Source organism: Glandiceps talaboti, chromosome 18, assembly GCF_964340395.1.
Source record: "Glandiceps talaboti chromosome 18, keGlaTala1.1, whole genome shotgun sequence".
NCBI classification, from domain to species: Eukaryota; Metazoa; Hemichordata; class Enteropneusta; family Spengelidae; genus Glandiceps; species Glandiceps talaboti.
In genome coordinates this window covers 16,247,623-16,269,874 of record NC_135566.1, presented here as the reverse complement: position 1 = coordinate 16,269,874, position 22,252 = coordinate 16,247,623, and the positions used below count along the sequence as shown (strand labels likewise).

Sequence of the window (22,252 nt, the reverse complement as noted above, 5' to 3'; positions counted from 1 at the left end):
GTCCTTTATTGGCTGTGTTATATTGTTTTCTTCATTTATTGTATCCTGTCCAGGTGTTAGCTGGGGTAGAAAAATTGTAGGTTGTACAACACTCGAGATCACTGTGAGAGGGCATATTTCCTCAAAGTTGTATTTAATTTACCCTGTCCAGGTGCCATGTGGAGTTAAAACACAGGTTGTACAGCACTCTCTGTTTCCTTAGGAGCTGTATTTAATTAATACTCTGTCCAGGTGCCATGTGGAGTTACAAGCAAATTGTATAACACTCTGTGACATGACAGTGTGTTTTCTTTAAGCTGTATTTTAACTGTACTTACTCTGTCCAGGTGCCAGATTGAGTTAAGAAAACACAATTGTACAACATTGTCTGTGACAGCAAGTTTCCTTTAAGCCATATTTAACTTATACCCTCTCCATGTCTCCATGTGGAGTTTTAAAAAAAAAGTTGTACAACACTCTGTGACAGTGTATTTTCTTTAATGCTGTGTCTTAACTTACAGTGTCCAGGTGGCATTCAAACATACAAGTTGTACAACACTCTCTTTGACAGTGTGTTTCCTAAAGAGCTATATTTAACTGTAGGTACCAGGTGGAGCTAAAACACAAGTTGCACAACATTCTTTGTGACAGTAAGTTAACATCCTGTCCAGATGTCACATGGAGTTCAAACATAGGTTGTCCAACATGTTCTGTGGCTGTGTATTTGCTTGAGTTTTATTTTAACTTACTTACTTACTTACTTACTTACCTACCTACCTAATCTATGATAAAAAAAATGAGAAAATAATCATTTACCTGATTGCCAGACTCAAAGTTTCATTTCTGGTACTCATACAACATTAGGAACCATAACCAAGTTTCAAGTGGCCACATGGATGAGGATAAATGGCAAAAGATTAATAAATGTCTAAAAATGTTTGTTATTGTACATCCAATAACAAACTTTTTACACATTCTTTTTTTTACTTTTTGCAATGTATTGAGTTTTTTTATTTTTCATTTATTAATCTGTCATATCCAGACACCATCTCAGTGCTTAAACATTGTTCTCCCAATGGAATCTGTTGCAAGATTACAGACACAGAAACAAACAGACATGGTCAATGTTGTTTTACATTAATTTGTCACGTTGGAAGCCATGATAAAATTGGTTTATAAATTAAAATCCAAAATAAATGCCAAATCCTCAACCATATGGCCATGTTACCAAAAATACTGACTGAATCATTCCCAAGGTAGAATTTTCTATATCCTTGAAGAGGACTTATCTCCTTATGTCAAACCTACATTTATTTGAACAATCCAAAATATTGTCTGCAGTGTTATATAATAATAATAATGATTATTATTATAATTTGTTCTCATAAATATACAGTAATTACAAATAACAGATACACTTATTAGTCAAGATAAATATGTTTATCAATTGCTAACGGGACAGGGGGAAATGGAAATAGTTGTCTTGCAACTTATCTACATGTAGTCTAGAAATACATTTGACAATAAATATTATCTGGGCATGTCCAATATGATAAATAAATCTGGGATCCTCAAAACTTACATTTACCTCAGCCCTGAAAGATAAATATGGTTTCTTATAACATTCTATCTTCCAAGTTGGTAAAGATGGCAAAGTTGAGGATTAATTAATTTCCACATGTAAGCAATAGTCCTGGTAGGGCATATAAAATTTTCAATATATGAATGAAAACAATTTTGCAGGTGTAGTTATGGTTTTTACTTCCTAATGATTGTTGTATTCAATATTGTTCAATGTCAATTGATGAAAATATATGAATCCATTCAATTTAAGATATCAATGAGAACAATGAGAGATAGAAACATCAACAGCAAAAAAAATGATGAGATAAGAAATGATCAATCGTGTAAAGTATACTATAGTTGTATGTGGAAGCTTCTTATTGAGACACATACATTTATACATCTCAGAGGAGCAATTACCCTGAATATGTTATCTTTCTTATCTCTTGAAAGTACAATTATTTGTTGTATATAGAATAAGTGTTGAAATATCTTGATGACAAGGAACAAGACCTGAAAAGGTGTAAGTCTCTCTAGACTTACGATCATTATCATCTTCCATCAACAAGTTGACAATTGGGAATTCTAAAACTTCCAAAGGAATGCTCTGATTGTACATTCTTTCTTTCTGGTGAGTCATTCATATATTAAGGTTAGAAACCTTCACTTTATATAAAGAGTGCAGTGAATTGCAGTTATGGGAAACGAAATTCAAAGTTGACTGAAAGTATTTTGAAATAATGTGATGATAATTACGACTTTAATTGAGATTGATGTATTTGAAACCTTTTAGTGCAATATAGGCAGAATGAGTATTATAATTATATAAGATATGCTAACCTACTAGTTTCATTCTCTGATTAATATACTTTTATGTGAAGGTATACTACTGGAGTAATAGCTCAAGCATTTACGTACCCACATGGAGCAAGTATATGTGTTACTGTATTGCAGGGCTCAATATTAACATTTTTGTTTGGTAGTCCCAGTGGGCTACCAATTTCAGAAAGTGGTAGCCCAAGGATGGTGACCAATAGTCCTATATTCGTGAAGTGAAAACAGAGTCCCTCTATTGGAAATATGTTTGATATTAAAATATGCCATTGTCGGTCAATCTTCCATCCTGTAAATTATCACATAATGAGTGGTAGCCTGAGTGGGCTATCAGCTGCAAATTATGGTAAATAATTTCGAGCCCTGTATTAGGATGTCATGAGTTTGGGATATTACATTGTAATTCTAATGGACTGACAGTTGACAGTTCCTTTTACAGCCCACAGTGACTTTGATATAAGGAAACATGCAGCATGGCACATAATCTCATACAATATTTATTGTCCTAAACTTGACAGGAGCTGTACATGTATATGTGGAATTGTCAGGTTGTGTTGTTCTTTGTATAAATGAATATGTTATAATTGGCTATGAATACATCATCATTTATAATACAATAATACAAAGATTGACAATCTTTAATTCATTGTATTTTGAAAGAGCAATGATAGATGGAAAAGATGACATCTAAATAAAACTATGTATACATTAAGTTTTTGTTCCAAACACAAACTTGAAAATTGCTAAATGAACAAACACTTGAAATGTAATATATCAGATTTCCAACACAGATGAATTTCCATTTGAAGTAAAATAAAGCTATATGCAAAATTTTTGTTCCCATTTTGTAAATCTTGAACTCCATTGAGGTTAACATCATGTCAGAATGTAAGTCTAGTGTACTTCCTGAAATCAATGGTGCTTGAACGCTTTTAAACTAAATGATAGTAATCTAAAAAGCAGGAAGAGGTTTTTGAAGTAAGAAGCATTGATGGGAAAATGATCACAAATGTGCAATTCCTTAATGGCATCATGTCCAATGGATATGAATATTGCTAGCTATTTTCGTCTTCTGAGTTTGGTAGCCATTTGTCTCAGCTGGTATCTTGATTAATGGTACAATTTCAACATTAGTCGACATTTGTAATGAGTATTAATTCCAATCGCAAATACTCTAGATGAATTATTTGATTGTTTCTAGTACAAAGCTTCTAGACTTATACTTATAATTCGCTAAGGGACGATCGCAGAATGTCACACAAGCTCAATAGTGAACTTTGTTTGTTTAGGAGGGAAGGGGGTCTGGCATCAATGTGATTGCTGAATTTCATTTTCGTACTTCTAAACCAAATTTCGACTGAAAATTTTCACTCCTTCAATAATAACAGCTTTTGTATTTACTACTGAGTTGTTGATAAGTTAAACATTTTCTTCTAATATGAGATGCATGTATTGTCCTGGATTTCTGGTGGTATTTTTATGTGTTTACAATCATGTTTTTACATAATACATCGATCATAGTGGTGTGACCACTACAGGTTTCATCATAGTTTACATCATATATAAATGCTTGATGTCGCACTTGTTCGTTGGGGGGGGGATTTTGACCTATACGAACGATGCTCATTTGTTGAACTTATACAACATTGTGTGATCGTCCGTAAGCTTTTAAAATATAACGTCATGACTGAGATTTTTTTAAGGGCCTGGTTGGAAAATCAGACATGTGTCAAGTAGTGTTTGCAGCACTTAAAACAATCACCTGATTTCATTTGTGTGTATAGGACCAATATTAATTATTTATTCATGGTTTACTAATTTGCATATTAAATAACAGTAGCAAATATGCATCATGTAGGTAGAAATATACTAATATATTTTTTATGTGTAAATGAATGCTTAAATTTACATCAATCAAGGCACCCCTTTAACTACATTTTTCATTAAACCCAATTAATATTGTTTTGAGTCGGATGACCAAGAAATATAGTGCTCTCTATGGACTGATCAGAAAAGAACACAACTTCCCTGATGGTGAGATGGCAATACCAGAAGAACTTTCTTGGTGAATTTCTGTTTCTCGCTGAAATTCAGGCCATGTGATAAGTCAGTTGTTCATAGCTTCCCTCGAACTTTAATTGTCATTTCTTAGTTGTCACTGCCAAGGCATGCTGACTGTTAAAGTATGATGAATTGAGAGCATCACCAAAATGCATATGTATACTTCATTTTCCATTTTCTTTCTTTATAGGCCAAATAAAAAAAGTTGTTTGGTGCCGGTTACCCGACCCCACCTAGTTTTTCAGGCCGAATCTAAACTTTTTTTTTTATGTATTAGAGAAAAATAATAATAAAATTGCGAAAATCGTGAAGTCTCGCAAGAAATAGTGGATGCGGAAACTGAGATCAACTTAAAAAGACAATATAAATCTATTCTTCCAATCTGTAATAGATGTACATCTGATGAGAAGAAATAAACAACACAGACCATTTGGAAAACAATTAAACCTGAACTAGACACTCACACATGAAAAAAAAATATAATAAAATAAAATAAAAAATCTATCTACCCAACCTATTTTAAAATTGAATGTAATCAGAACCACACACATTTTTTTTTACACCTTATTTTAATCTACTCATCATATACCAATAATGTTTTGAAGGTGTTACAACAGACATAAAATTAAAAAAAGGTTAGACACCCTCATTCCGTATTGTATGGTGTGAGCAAATTATTATTATGCAAGACTGTCTATTTTCTGATAATTGATCATCAAAAGTATTTTTAAGCAAGCGAAAACGACAGTCTATGTTCTGAAGAATGAGATATTGACAATTAGGGAATGTGTTAAAAGATAATAGTCTTGAGTACATACATTTCCAGCCACATCATCAATATGTGATGAATTGTACTCATCATTTCATTTCCTGTTACACATCATTTTCAAAGGAACATATGAAATCCAAATATTTGTCATCGCAATAGAGTATTTTGTGAAATAAATGACTATTTGGTGATTGCGAGTTATCGGCAGACATCTGTCACCTCATATAGTAGTGTGCAGTGCGAAACTCGAACATCGTGAGTAAATTGTGAAAAAAAAAGGTGACTACAACAGAAGAGTGATAGTTTTTGGCTCAGGTTGTATTACAATGCAGGACACCTGAAAACTGTGATCGAAGTGTGTGAGTGAAAGAGTACCATCTGGTTTTCGTGTCATTCTATTAAGCAATGAATTCAATTCTACGATTCATACTCAATCAAAGGTAGGAGTCCCATTTGTGATAAAGGGATCCCTTAGACTAGTGTGAATGAAATTACAATTTGATCAGATTATCAATTTTTCAAATATGAGCATATTGTATATAAGTTACAACATCCCGCACACCTGCATATCGGACTCGTTGTATGTATTACAAGGAATGCAGGACAGCTGAGTTTTATCTGAACATACATATCTCAGAATTGAATCTTAGAAACTAAGCTGGTAAAGTATCGATGGAGGATTACATACCTATAGAATTTACCATGACATTTGGAACTGATGGCTATAGACATAAAAATCAGTTCTAATATTTTTCTATATAAAAACTTCTTCAATATAGTACAGGTCCTCACCCATTTTATGTTTAAAGAGGACACTCTTTAGTATTTTTAGTAACCTATCCGAGTATTTAAAAAGCCTTCAAAATTCAACTTGTGCCACTTTTTTTTTTAAATGTTTTTATTTCCTTCATAAGTAAAGAAGAAATACATTCACATTACAAAACTTACAAAGAAAAAAGAGGGGAAATACAGAAAGACAAAGACAACTTTTGCCACTTTTAAGTTTTAAATTTTCTTGTGCAAGAGTCCATTTGAGCATACATGTATATGCAATGTCCATGTTTCTAAATCTCATAGTATTGGTTAGTCATGTAACAAGACCTTGGATCTGCACTCAGAAGAATACCGAATAGATAACAAGGATGATAGTACCATTGGCACACAGCTCCAATCTTCGATAGTGGCCTTGGCGTTTACGCAATCTGCAGTCAAACTTCAAAGCTAGCAGAATTGCCCAAGGGTCTAGCTACTAGAGTAAAATCTTGGTGATGACTCGACTGTAGTGTGTTTGACTCGATAAATAACAGTAAAAAAACATAGAAGCACCTCAATCTGCATATAAGTACCTGAGTACTTATATCTAAGCTTTCCTACAGTTTCTGAACACCCTAAATTGCCATCATAAAAATACAGCTATCTGGACCTAAATGTTTCCACTGTCAGCTCTATAACCAGGAACTAGAGAAGATGTCACAACGATCTCGGATCCCCCTTAATTTTGAAAAACATCTAAGGAAAACCCTGAATAACTTATCATCATCATAATTTTTGGAAAGAAAATTACTTGAATTTACTGTGTATATGCAGTCATACTGATATTATTTGTCTGTAGCATGTTTATGTATTGATACTATTCTACGAACATTAAACGCAAGTGACTTAAATTTCCAGGAAATAACTGAATTCATATAAAAGGTCAGTTTAAAGTGAAAGAAAGGAAATGACCTCCAATAATGGATGTTGGTTTTATCATGTGTTAATTCCATCACCTGTTTATATCCTAACCATTCCTGAAGTCACTTTATACGCCATATGACACAAGATCTATCAATGTTTTTGTCCAGACTTCCTGTGGGGGTGTACAGTTCCGACCCCTGGTGATTCTATTGATGGTATGTAGAATTCATGCTGTGTGTGTTTGCTATATTCATCGTGTCCAGCACATACCAAAAAAATGTACAATGGGGAAAGAAACTTGTTTGTCTTGAAGGTTATATTTCCTATAGTGATATTTATGATATCTCAGTCATTTTGGCTGTTTTCAATCCAAAACACATTCAAATCTATACCTTATTGATACTTTATTACTTTACTGTGAGTTTCATGTGGTTGAAAAATTATGTAACGTTTGCAGCATGAAATGGCAAATTCATAATCATTGATCCAGAAATTGTTTCAGACCATATATATATATATATATATATATATATATATATATATATATATATATATATATATATATATATATTGATATTGATATTGATATATGTATTACGTATAGCTTATACATGTACCGGTATGTATGTATGTATGTATGTATGTATGTATGTATGTATATAATGGAATTTTTGAACTTTGAAATTGGAACTTCATCGAACTATATCGTTAGTCTGATGATCGCAACAGCGTGAAACACTGTAACGGCTCCCGCATATCTTGCTTGATACTATGTTATTTATACTGCTCCACATTTACACATAATATATAATATATATATATATATATATTTATATATAACTCGGTGAGTATCAATCTGCTAAGACAGTGCTGTATACCGCAGTGGCAGAGCGTATATATATATATATATATATATATATTGATCCAGAAATTGTTTCAGACCATATATATATATATACTATTGAAGTCACAGTCAGTGCAGTATTATAATGTATGTATGTAATATACTTGATATGGAGGTATAGGAACTCATATACATATGGATATATAGGTGGGACTATATGAAGTGTGCAGACCCTTGGGAAATGTTATACACCTTGAATTGAACAACCCATGGATATTTACAAGATGGTTTGAAGTGAATTTTGACGATATAAAAGTTATGTAAAATTAGACTTAATATACCTTCATTTGTAAATGGTGGAAAGCATTTCTTAAACTTATTTCCTTGTAACAAGATGAAAATTAAGCATTATCATTTAACATCAGCTTAACCATAAATGCATAAGCCTGAAAGCTCCAGTTGTTGTTTCCGCTTTAATTATAAACTCGAGTAGCGAGTGGTTACATAAGTGAACCATTACCATTGATTCTTTGAGACTATTTATTCATTAGTTGATTACTATCAAACAGCTTGGAATATAATTTATTCTATCAAAGTTATACCGTAGACTAATTATTGTATTAAAAGGTCATGCTGATATTAGCTGAAATTGCATTTTAATCTCAATTTATTCTCCAAGCTATTTGATAAAGCTTATTACCATTATCAGTAGATTAGCTATGGTGCAGGTTGTATTCGAATGCTTTCACTCACTGTGTTGAGTCATCAACAATGTGAAAGATCATTTCATCAACTAAACAGTGCTGTGAAAATATCCGCTGCTTCAAATGTTTTAATGATGAACAACTATCATATGCTGGTTGTATATTGCACCCGAGTGAAGTTATTATTCACAATTGTGTTTTATAAAAAAAACTGGCAAATAAATGTATTCTTTGTATATATAGACACTGAGATGTGGATAATGTGAGTGGAACTTCAGAGATATTTTTTCCAATCAAATGTTTCATCAAACCAACATAGATGCTCCATTGTTGTGGTCATCTTAAAGCTAAAGAGTTCACGTTAATATTATAACACTGATGGATTCCTTTCCTGAAATGTTTTCAATTTCACATACCTATCCAAGTGTGAAATGTTTACATCGTTTCATTGTCCCCTTCCGTACGATCCAGAATTGCATACGGAACATAGAGAAGGCTATCTTTTCAGTTTGTTGAATGAGGGGGAAAATTGCAGATGGTTAGATTGGAGTCAATTTGGTAAAACAGCTCGTATGACGAAAGTTGATAGAAGGAGCTTTTCAATGAAACCATGACTTTTGGTATTATATCAGCTTTTAAAATCAAATGTTAGATTTTGTAGAAAATACCAAGTGCAACTGAGAATAATTAGATATTTTAGGTTTATAACGTCAAAATGCCATGATGTTAATCCTAACAGCAATGTCTGCATGATTTATAAATACTACAACAACTGTTGAAAAAAAAATATGATCTGAAGATCTTTTTATCAGTGGTGAACAATTAAATCTTGCTTTTAAGATCGTGAAAAGCCATTTTGATTAAATTCTCTTACATAAGATTGACCAGAATACCCAGCAAGTTATTCTTTAAACTTCGAGAAGATAAGTGTGGTTCAATAGTGTGTGTATTTGTGTATGTTTTATCCAGTTGTGTGCTCTCTCCGGCTGTGACTATGTAAGAAAATGTTTGTTGTTTTGGGGTGTGATAATTAAGAAGATTGACTTAATTTTGACACCAAATAAATCAAACCTTGAAAGTCACATTTAGTTGTCCTCCACTGGTGAAATGATTCATGTTCAGTTTACAACAATTTCTGTTCAATTGGTGTGAGGGTTTTAATATACAGAAGTACACACATTTTCAACATGTGTTGAAGCATGGAAAGTTTGGACAGCCCCATTGCTCCCATTTCTGTTTGTTTGTTTGTTTGTTTGTTTGTTTGTTTTATTTTGTTTATCAATTTGTTTGGCAGTTTGTTTTGAATCATGAATGAATGAATGAATGAATGAAGTTTAAAGTCTGCCCAATTGCTCAAATTTCTGTTTGTTTTTTTCCTCTATCTGTTTGTTTTTGAATGAATGAATGACTAAATGAATGAAGTTTGAAGTCTGCCCAATTGATCACATTTCTGTTTGTTTGTTTGTTCCTCTATGTTTTCCTGTTTGTTTTTGAATGAATGAGTGAATGAAGTTTGAAGTCTGCCCAATTGTTCACATTTCTGTTTGTTTTTTGCCTATTTGTTTACCTGTGTGTTTATGAATAAATTATAACAAATGATGATAACAGGAAGTTAGACTCAAAAACCTAGACTTGGTTTAACTTAATTTGAATGGAAATCAAGTCATTATTCTATATCAGTAGCTAATACACTATCATCTTAGATAAGGTCTGTAATCTAATCATATAATGCATGTTCTATTTAGTGAAAGGTTCACTGTTTATAGCCATAGGCAAAATATTCATGTACTCCAAACCATGTTTCTTAGTGCTTGTTGATCACAGACAGCCTGTAGACTTAAGCTGAGAAGGAATAAATTCATTCCGTCATCAGACCTGGAGGAATACTGCTTTCATCTGTTTGGTTTCATTGGCAAAGTTATTCAAATATCAAGTAGCTATTGATGGCACTTGAGCGTTCTTTCTCATCACGCCGTACTCATCACCTAATGCTTTCATTCTATGCAAACAGTCGTGGAGTAGATAGACTCCCTTTATTGTGTCATTATGAAAACCGAATGAGGAGAAAAAGGGGCTTTATTGTCAGAGATGGTGTGGACAGGGTGATGCTGTGATACACACAGCTATAGAAATTGATAGCTAACTTAATAAAACGAGATAAAAATCTGGAAAATTCAAGCATCTGTGTCTCTGTTTAGTTTGCATAAAGTGAATGGTTCTCTATGAATCATTCAATTTTGCTGAATCTGGGATGAGTTTCTCATTTCATGGGTGTAAAAGTGATATAGCCTGCATTGTGCCATGTGCATTTGATATAAGCTACATATCATATGTGTGATTAACTACATGACATTTAGAAAGAAAATTAAAAACATTTATTTTATTTCATCAGACTTTATACTGTTACAAATACAATTTCTTATTTTCAAGTTGTCAAGGCAAAGCAATTGTGCAATCTTATTAAAATCTGAAGTAGGAAATATGGCTTCATTGCTTTATTTGAACACTATTTTGTTCATATAGTGTCACTTGTTTCCGATTTCTTTGCTCCGGGAAAAAGCCACAACCCTACAGCAGATTTGAATCAGATTGCACAGTTGTGGTAACTTTTATGTTATTTCCTGCTAGGCTTTCCCACACACTCTTGCAGGAAATCCACAAAGTGGTAGATTCACATTTCAGTTCAGCTTCCTTTACAAGTAATATCAAAGTTGTATAAGTTAGCAGTACTATTCCAAAATCAATCTGATGTAAGTTGGCCAGTCGGGTGGTCAATAGCAATGTGTCCTAGCTACACTAGGTATAATACCTGCATATGATATTAATGTGCTAAACTAACACTTATAGGTAAAGCTGTGTTTTAAGATTTATATGCCACGATGACATATGTTATGTGCCATTTGACTATTACGCTTATAATAGAATCTTCATTAGAAAGTCAATTTTTATTAACATAGTGGACATCTCTCACTGACCTTTTCAAACTCATGCTATTTTTAATGTGATCCAACTTTAATAGCTCACTCTGTTCTGTGTCATGGAGAAAAATTGTGCTTTATAAATGTCCTTGATAACTCATTTTCACATTTAGCACTTTTCATTCTGAGGCAGGTTTTTACTACTTTGTTTTATGTTGAATAATCAACACCTCTCTTTTCCTTCATCTTACTCTTGTATTAGTGTACGACCGACCTGATAAACATTTGGCTTTGTTGTTACCGACCAAAGAAACATTTCAAGGCTGACCAGATGGTCTTTGATAAGGCAAAAAATAATTTGTGTGTTTCTGATAACATGGCCTCAGAGAATAGGGTAGGTAGGTCGGGATTTGATTTGATTTTATGTTTTAATTGTTTTTATTTTTGAAAATATTGTTTTGACCCAAAGCCAAACAAAATGTTGGTCAGAATACCCCCTTCTGTGATACGTTTGATGAAATATGTACAGACATCTCTAGGGAAGGCAAACAGACATGCATGAAGTCAAGAAGGTCAACTTCTTATCTCTTTGTTTTAAATGGTTAGGGTCGATGGCTTAAACTAGGGTCAGTCAGGTTATTTTTTTGTATATTTTGCCTAAGGCCCATGGAAGATATGTAGTTCTAGTCAAGATTGCATGTATGTCATAACAACAGCAAATTACAGTGTGTAGTTCTAAGATTACACATACTGTGATTGGTAGTCAACTGAACAAATAATATTTATTCAAAAACTTTACACAAATATGCATATCAACATGGAAAGCACCCATAGCATTAGTCAAATGATATATTTTATTGCAATGACAAAATGACTAGCTACTGCAAATGTAACAGCAGTGATGGGTAGACAAGTGAATAAACATTCAAACAAATTTGCCTAGTAACACAGATCACACCCATAGCAACAGCAAAATGGTTGTCTACTGCAAATATAACAACTATGATGGTTAGTCATGTGATTGAGCTTTCTGATGTCAAGACAAATATGGCTAGCAACAAAGACCACACCCATAGCAACAACCACATGAAAATATCTATTACAAAGGTTAGCAACAGTGATGGGTATTTCAGTGAATGACCACTGAGAAATAAACACAGATGTGCATAGCAACCATGGCCATGTGCATGGCAACAACTAAGCAACTTTTGTCTTCTGCAAAGAAATAGTGCCGGTTACCTATTAACCCAGCTAGATCTGATGTTTCATTTTTCAACCCTCATAAAAGTACTCACATAAATATAGTATACAGTTGTGCTTCAATGCCTTTGGCACTTCTTGATAACTCTTTTATATGTATTGCCATAGAAATGATACACAACTTTTCACTTCTTACAACCAATGGCTGTTCATCTAAGGGCCTAATTATGTAGATGTTCTTATACCAAGTCAATGATAATAATGGGTAACAACATATCTCTCTCACTTGTGTTCATAAAACAAAATGAGTTAGACCACGTTCAACCTAACCATGTAGTCTTGTGATCTTCCTTACTTCACAAAGTGTCTCCATAGATACAACTACAAAGTGCACATCGACATTTTCACTTTTCTAAAAACTTTTGACAAAAATATCCCCCAAAAGATGTAAAAAGCTAAAATACATATAAAAGGATATTGAGTAATTTTGTTCACACCAAGTCAGTGTAAATGTTCATACATTATTTAAAATTTAAATAATTCTTCATGTTGTCTTCCAATAGAGGGCGCTGTATACTTATTAAATCATACCGTCTTTTCTTTAGTCTTGTTACCATAAGTTGCCTAGATTGAAAAATCAACCATGTAGATTTAAATTATTAATAGGAAAGTTATTCAAAATTGTTATCCACAGTCATTAGATGATTAAATGCCTGTATACTCGTGTTGGTATAAAATGGAATTTCTTGGTTCTATTGACAATTAATTATTCGTTGCTGGAAATCAATGATTGGCTTAAAAACTCTAATGCTAGAATGGCCTCCTGTTTTTCAACCAATCAAAATATGTTTTGTATTTAATGTTTCTGACCAATGATGAGGAAGTTTACATGGACACAATGATAACAGCTGGTTTGTGATAAAACTATGAGGGATTATACTCAAAGTGATTAAGTCTCAACAAAATCGATGAAAAATGACAGAAAAAATAGGTTGTAATTATGTGGAATCCTTCCGATTATAAATTAGAATCACATAAAGAGACAATTTTTGACAACTTAAAATACATTTCCTCAATTAGCTAATGATGAAAAGTTCAGAATGTCCGTAAATGTAATTCTTAAGTCAGGAAAGGTGACACATCAAATCCCGTAAGTAGAGCCCGGAATATCAGTGGAATCGCAAAAGATTTGCCGTATTTGAACCGGGAATCATAATTGAATGCGAAGGCTTGATTAGAGTAATGAGTATAAATTGGCACAGTGAGTTTGATAGGATTAGGCAATATAAATACAGCAAGGAAATGGAGGGAAAAAACAAATCAAAGATGTCCGAATTCTCTACTAACAAAATTTCATCTACTGCAAAATTTGAACTTGAATAAAAATGTCTGGATGAAATGTGACAGGCATTGAAATGGGATAGTCAGGTTGAATGAAACGAATTTGATTAAATTGTCATTTAGAGATGAAAAACTAAAAAACGAACCGTGTAGAGCGTAGTAATAACTTTGCTAATAGGAGTACTACACCTGTAATGAAATTATAGCGTAAATGTACATAAACTTGTACAAATTATGAGATGTGATTTAAATGCACAGGATTTTGAGATACTGCTTCTTTGTATCAGAAAAACAAAAATGTGAATTAATGTAGAAAAGAAATAAAAGATGTGAGACAGCATAATATGATACATTGCTTTGATGTGAAGTGATGTTAAGATATGATATATGGTGTAGTATGGAGTTGCGTGACCTGTGTAACTGCAATATGGTGTGAACATCATGATGATGTGATGACTGATATGGTGAAGCAGGTGTTGTATGGAGGCATGGTGTAGTGTTTAATGTGGTATAGAGTGATGTAATGTAATTTGTAATGTTTTATATGGTTCGGTAGGATTCGATTTATGGTACTTATGACGTGGTACATGATGACGTAAGGTATGCTGAGGTGAAGTCACTATAAAAGTAGTATGGTGTATTTGTGTGTTATGTGACGCTTGTATGTGGTGTGATATGTGGTGAGATGTGATGATGTGGTGTACGTGGTGTGGTAAGGTGCAATATGTGATGTGTTGTTGTGTCATGTATGTGATATAACTCAGTGTTGTGATCATGTAGTTCGATCTGATGTGAGGTATGAATTTATGATATCCTGTGACAATTTGTACTAGGTATACATGATATGGTGTGATACATGGTACATGATGATACTGTTATCTCATAGACCCCTCAAGGGTCTATGATTATCTCAAATGATGGACTACTCGATAAAAGTAAGATTCGCAGGCAAGAAATGAAGAGCTCTATCTCTGACTAGCTAAGATACCTGCAGCGATACATCATCAGATATAAAAAAAATCAATTGATTGATCTTCATGCTTTACTGGTACAAAATCTCCACTGATGTCAATTAAAATTAAGAACCCAGTATGATTTGAACATTGTCATGGTCCACGAATAATTATGACAACTGAATTGTGGTATGCATACTATAGTATTTTTGTGTTCATTAAAGCTTGATATCTTGACAAAACAAATGAGCCAACTCCTACATGTCCTCTGAATGCACTGTCTGGCATACAAATCACTCTATGCTTCATTTCACATAAGAATGATTCAAAACTGAGCACTATAGGACTGCCACAAAATCAGATCAAATACTGAAACCATAGACTCATTACAAGGAAAACACTTAAAGATATTGTCAATTAGTGACTACCAATTATCTATGAGATTGCAGTAATACCTACATACTTAGCTCTAAAGTCGGACAAGTGGATTCATTATTTAATGGTGTTATAGACTAATTTCTGACAATGTTTAAGTGTCTTGGGATTTTAGCAACTATTACAAGGTGTGTTGTAATCGTAAGTTGAAGTGAATCATATTGTAAGAGACTAGCTCTAAACTAAACATAGTGTGCCCTCATCAATGCATTGGCTTGTCATTACCTCGTCACTGCATGGACTTGTGATTAAGTATAGCCCTCTGTATTTTCTTTTGGCCCTTTTTATTTTCATGTTTCTCATGATCCAACTGGTTTTCTTTTGATAAGTGTGGCCCTCTTTATTTTTTGATATTTCACAACTGGTTTTCTTTTGATAAACCTAGCAATATAATGTTATTATATCATTCATCAGTTTATTAATCTCAATTGTGAGGTACGACTCAAGGAAAGTCTGTTTTGAATAATAATTTGTAACTAGGCAACGTATCACTGTGTGACATGAGCCTAACTGTTACACCAGTTCAGAAAATCAATATCCAGACATGTACAGGAGTGAGTACAATTGTTACTTTGGAACAGTAAATTGGAAATGAATGAATCGTACTATAGACATTAATTTAATAATTAAATCATTTCATGATCAAGGTCCGCAGTATACATGTAGACAGATCAAAACGTCACATTCATTTCCAATTTACCATTCCAAAGTAACTATATTGCACTGTCCTATTGATTCTTGGAACCATGAACAATATAATTTCTCCAATATCAAGACAGCATTGGTGGAAATTACTTACAAAGTTTAATATTAACAAGTTTTCATCCCCAATTCTTTGATTATACCATGTTTCAGCAAAATAATTTTTTTTTTTTTTAAAAAGATTTTTCACCCAACATTCTTTGTTGGCATTTGTCAACGCACACTGTAAATGATAGCAATGTAAAATAATGACTTGATCATGTTCAAAATTCTGAGTCATCACTTGTACTTATTTTAACCAACCGAATTTCTCTAAGAAGTTGGACAGCCTATCAATCTCAAGTTTGATGTACTAATGCATGGGTATATGACTCTTGAGAAGAAGGTCAAAATTTTAAAAAAAAACTTTTTTTTTTGACATTTTCTTTTACTTTATGTGTTTAACATGACTCCATATAGCAACATATGATTCTTACAAGAAATTTCTGTCTGTTTTTATTTACAGTGCTGATAATGTGTGCAGGACTGATACTGTTCCCCCTCGGACTGGACAATAAGTTTGTAAGACACTACTGTGGTGACACTGCTATATTCAATGCTGGAGACTGTCAGATAGGCTGGGGATACATGCTAGCCATTATGAGTGCCGCCATTGCTATGTTTTGTCCTGTCTTTGCCAAGTACCTGTCAAGCACACGCAAAGAGTACATGAGTTTACCCAGCAACAACTTAAATGCACCACCCCTCTTAACGCAGGTGTGAAAAGATGTAGACATAGTATACACATAGCGTCATGACATTAGTCCTTTTTGTTAAAGTATAACTGTGTGGATTTACTAGTGCCTGAATTGTAAAGGGAAAATGAATTCTCAAGATTGCATCAATTGTGTGTTGCTGTGCATCTTACAATGGACTATGTGGGACAGAAATACCGTGTTGGATCGATGCAGCGACAATTGAACAGACCACTTAACTTTCTGTACAGTAATGATGAACTCCTTAAGATGTCAGAGATTCTAAAGAATACCTGGCTGTACAGTAATGGTGTACTCCTTAAGATGTTGGAGATTCTCAAGAATACCCCTTAACCTCTTCAACACAAATAACTTTTCAGTCAAAATAACTTGACTTTCCCTTTAGTGTTTATGGCACAATTCGACACCACTTCACCTAAACCACTGATTTGCCATCTATAGACTGATCACAACATATTTAGGTAATTGAACGAAGTGATACAAATTAAAAAAAAATTCCATATTTTTGTCAAATGGATCTGTTACTAAGGGGTCAATAGAGGTCACAGATTTAGTACAGAAAGTAACTGGTAGAGTTTCTCTAAAGTACCCCTCAAGATATTAAAAAATGCTTTTTAAATACCCCATAAGTTTAGTGTTGTAAATATTCAGAGTACCCATGTCATTTTTTTTTTGAAACATGAGTACACCTAGCCCAGTACATTTTAATACAGAGAGTACACCTAACTTGGTATACTTTAATTTTGTGTCTTGAATTGACTAGGTGATTTCAATGGATAAGTGAAGTTAACACAATGCAACTTGAAATGTAAATTATTTGTATGAAAAGCTTGACTATTAGTAGATGGTTAGAGTATCCTGAAAGTAGATTATCGTATATGTGCCGAAATTTATCGCCTTTTGGTCTAAAATGGGGTCTGTTTTTTCGACCTTAAGAGTCTAAGAGTCCAATTGCTACATTATTTGTTATTTTGCTTGGTCTAAAATGTGGTCCTTTAATGTCTACCACTGAAATCGTGACTGTCTCATTATTTTGGCCCCAAAATGTTGCCTCCTTGGGGAGCAAAAAATACATGCGTGACAACTACATTTGCAAGCCACCATTTCCTTATTACGTAGTAGGGAACTACTACAGCTATATTTTGGTCCAAAAATTTGTTGTTCTAAAAACCTGAAAGTCAAAATGGGGTGTTGGTTTTTGGCCAAGGGCTAAAACAGGGTCAGGGGTTGGCAGTATTGGCCACACACCCCTATCAGAGCTGGTCACTGGTACCACCCCTGGGTTTAGACCTTCCACGGTGAGTAAAGCACATAACTGTCAAAGGTCAAAGGTCAAAACTAAGGTCATATTTCAAACCAAGCATCAGTAAATTAAACTAGTAAATTGTAACTAAACAGAATGTATCAAAAGGAAGGGCAACATCCACCTAAATGTCTATGAAAAGTGTCTCCTTTGAGATGTGTGTCTGTAACCAGCTATTTGTGTTTTTTTATCATTAATGTCATCTTGCTTATTGCGAGAGTCGACAACACAAGTTTGCAAACTGGCAGAAGCAGATTTTGGCAAACACTATGACATGTATAGAGCTAATATACATAATTGTTTCTTCAGTGTTTTTATGATTATGGAACCTAAAAGCTGTGAAATATATACTCCGAAACCTGGCTACTACTAAAAATACTAAAACTATAGACACAAACTAAGACTATTAATTTTTGGTATTCAATGTGGTAAACAAGTGGGTGTAGATAAAATCACCCTGTAATCAAGATAGTGTACATGTACACCATGCACTGGAAGCTTTCAAAATGTGAACTGCAAGATTATTGAAGTCATCAGAAAGGCATCCTATAATTGTGAATACGTATCCAGAAAAGCAATGTCTATTCAATAGCTTATATCAACATGTTACAACAGTAGTGTTAGTTTGTAGAAGTCAATCTTTAGCTGAAAGCATGGTTTCCACTGTTGTATTAAAGTTATATATCCTGATCCTGAAACACGTAAACAGAATCTGACTTCTTGAAGCACTCGGTGACATGCATTATTTGTAGACATTTCTGTCTGGCTCCATGGCATGTCTCAGGACGTAATGATGAAAAACACAAGGTAACAATTTTGACAAGATTACTCTCATTTCACCCCACCGAACCACCACAGATTATAAAATTAAGCCATTTTCTTCATGTAGAATATATATTTGCTTCAGGCCAGTGCAGTATGTGTCTTCTTTCTGGGTTTTATTTCACAGGTTTTGTGGATCAACAAGTTTTCATATTCATGTTAGCATAGAAGTAAACAAAGGTCTCAACTTAAGTGTGTGGGTTTGGATGAACACACCAAAAAAAATTCACTTTTTGTTTTCAAAAGAGGATACACAACAATGTAGAACGTATAAATATTTGATAAATCGCATTCGATAATGTCATATCCTCTGTGAATTGTACATTTTGCACTCAAGACAACATTACACACAACAGCTTCAAGTTACTGCAGCGGATCAAGATGGATAAATTCTAACACTATACTGAGAATTGATGTCTGCAAACAGCCATGACACAGATACTGTAAACCTGGACATTTTCTCTAAAGCCTTATTTGCACTTATTTCGCAAAAACACAAACAAAATAAGAGGCGACTAAAATTGCCTCTTTCATACATAAACAGTGCACAGGCTTTGTAATTCACAATAATTAGTCTTTGAGAACTAGTTGAAGACTGTAAAATTGCAAATAAAATGTAACGGCAAAAAATATCGAAGGTTTACATTGGTATCTGTGTCTCGTGTGTTTACAGTGAACATGTTAATTCCACACCAATATCTGTCACCGTAAATTGTGATAATTTCTGTCTTATTTTCAATTTATTTTTTTGATACCTACAGACACATACAGTATTTGATTGTCCTGCTGATCCCATCGATATTCCACAAATTTACATAATGTTGACAAACAAGTATATAACCTGTATACTTTGTTTATGATTGTTTACACATGGATATCAAGCCAGTGTATATAGTAGCATAAACTACTTCTAATAATAATCTTTATTTATACTGGATAGTTCTTTAAGTATATAAACACTTGTCTCCCAAGAAGTCCAGTGAGGGCCATCCCTCATGAGTTCAGTGTTCATGCAGGAAGAAACCAGAGTAAACCTGCGTTGTTCGGTAGAGTCAAACTGAATGACACTCTTCTTACTTACAGTGTTGTAAATTTAATCGAACCCTGAATGGGGTTCGAACCCTGACCGCAGTGGTAAGATGCAAGTGGTTTCACCACTCGGCCACCGACAACCCCTTCTAATAGATTGTATCATTATTTGATTAGAATAACCGTACTTCTAACATGCTGTGCCAAGTGTTATTAATCCAATTCAGTTGTTTACTTTCCCTGTTTATAGCAAGTTCCACTTGTTAATGCTTGTCTGTCACTGGTTGTTATATGCCCTGACTTCTTTCAACCATCTCTAGAGGGGTAAAGTTATGATTCATGGGTGCCCTGATACCACATGGATTGAAGACTACTTGTTAATGTATCACCTTCTTTCAGCAAATGTGACCTCAACTTGTAGCTTATCATTTGTGCTACAGCGCCTTTGGCATGTTCCGAGGTATTTTAAAGTATCCAACAATCTCTGAAACTTTCATACTTGTAAAAAAATATGCTCTATAATCATTCAGTTGTATTTATTTGCACTTAATTTTGAGATTGTAAGTACATACTTGTAATTATTTCTATTGCCTGAAATGAATTAAATTACTTTAGAAGAGTAATATGGTTACAAATGTTTCAAAGTTGCATTTTTTTTGGTCAAAATATTTCTTAAAGTGGCCAAATGGATGACAAAGTGTTATTTATTTTGGATTTCTAATTTTAAAATATACTTACTGTATATTTCTACTTAAAAGAACATACTTCCAGACTAAGTTCTAAAGTCTCAAAGTTGACAGTACTTCCGCGTAGCCATCTGAAATTTTCGCTGGTGCTTTCTTAGGTATTGTTCTTACAGATTGTGTCTGGGAATTTTTGAAGTTCGCTCTATTACGTGTGAAATTGATGATTAAATGAGAACAATCTGTCAATGAGTTTCCCACTATAATTTGTCAACTTTCGAGGTGTGTTTTAAAAGGACAACAGATGTCAGAAAAAAAGTGAGACACACTTTTGTTATGTGTGAAGTGAACATTCTAAAACACCAAAGAAATGGAAAATCGGGTGACAGCTGGTCTCACCTAAAGCATTTATATTGGCACCTTGAGGTAATCAAGACACTTCTATTCATACCTTAAACACACTCTCACTTTCAGTCACTAACAATAGAAAACACAATAGCATTATAGAGGAGAGAAAGAGGTTTCAGAAAATATATGGGTTGATGGTGTAAACTTTATTTATTGTTGGGAAACAATAATTTGAAAATATGTTACCCTTCAAATCTTGATTTTGTGCATTTCCCCCATAAGTCCATGTTTGACACGCAATAAATTGCAAAAAACTAAAAAGTGTGTAGTAAAGAGTTTATTAGTGTATGCACAATTACAAACATTTTATACATTTTTCAATGTTTTGCAATTTATCGAGTTGCAAACAAGGACTTGGTATATGTTCTTTCACATTGTATTTCCAAGTAGAAAAGTGTAGTAGAGTTTTTTTATAATTTGAAATGCCCAGATAAATAACCAATGTTCATCCGTATGGCCATTTTAAAATGAAAGATATAGAGGCAGAAGTGTTACTTTACATCCTTATTTCTGTCAGTATTCCTGCATAAATAAATGTAATGGAAAATAGATCTGAAAATGAATGATCAAATTATGATTAACTTTGAGACTTTAAGATTTCATTAAAAAAATATGTTGCCAAGCAGCCATCTTGCACTGAATGACCACAATTAGTACAAATTTGATATGGATTTCTAATTCGAGTGTATAATTTCATGTCATCTGAGGTGAAATAATGTTCTATCATTTTGTCATAAAATCTTGATGATCTTATTGGAAAATTTTCTAGCGTTACTGAGCATCATGAAAGATAGTCTTGTCGATATTGTTTGACCTAGGGCATATAAAGTGCATGACATTTTGCTGTGTAGACAGATAGACTGCAAAAGTCATTCCCTCAAGTCAGATGATAGTGATGTGTATACAAGAAAAAAGATGAGCTTACCCGAATAAAATCAAAAATGAAAACTTTCATGATGGCATTTTCAATAATTTATTATATTCCTTGCATTTGATGTTGCTGATCCCAATATAACAATAATTAATCACCATAATTCTTCAAGTTTCATCCATCGACGGTATTACCCTAGATAATAATTATTAATTTCTACAGTTTTATGCTGCGAGGTATAAGATTGAAATCAGTGACTTTGTGTGTTTTTTCTTCTTGAAGTTTCAACATCATAATTTGGAGCCGAGTGATAGCATATATTTATTCATGTCTTCCAGGGCATGGCTTCAAATAATGTGGACTTTATTAGCTCACTTAATAAGAAATATCTCCTCGAGATG

At 33.4% G+C, this 22,252-nt stretch overlaps 1 protein-coding gene across 2 annotated transcripts in view; it reads left to right on the top strand.

Annotated features, from left to right (window-relative positions):
• Positions 1-16,742, top strand: part of LOC144449834 (LHFPL tetraspan subfamily member 7 protein-like) — a 110,295-nt gene extending 93,553 nt beyond the window's left edge. The window contains exon 2 of one of the 2 annotated variants that reach the window (XR_013482174.1): positions 16,486-16,502. Coding sequence is in view for 1 of the 2 variants with exons in the window: in XM_078140408.1 (XP_077996534.1) it covers positions 16,486-16,742 (257 nt within the window). In the remaining variant the exon portion in view is untranslated. Of the gene's footprint in view, positions 1-16,485 lie in introns of both variants that reach the window. The other variant, XM_078140408.1, reaches the window with a different exon arrangement.
• The last annotated feature ends 5,510 nt before the right edge of the window (positions 16,743-22,252 follow it).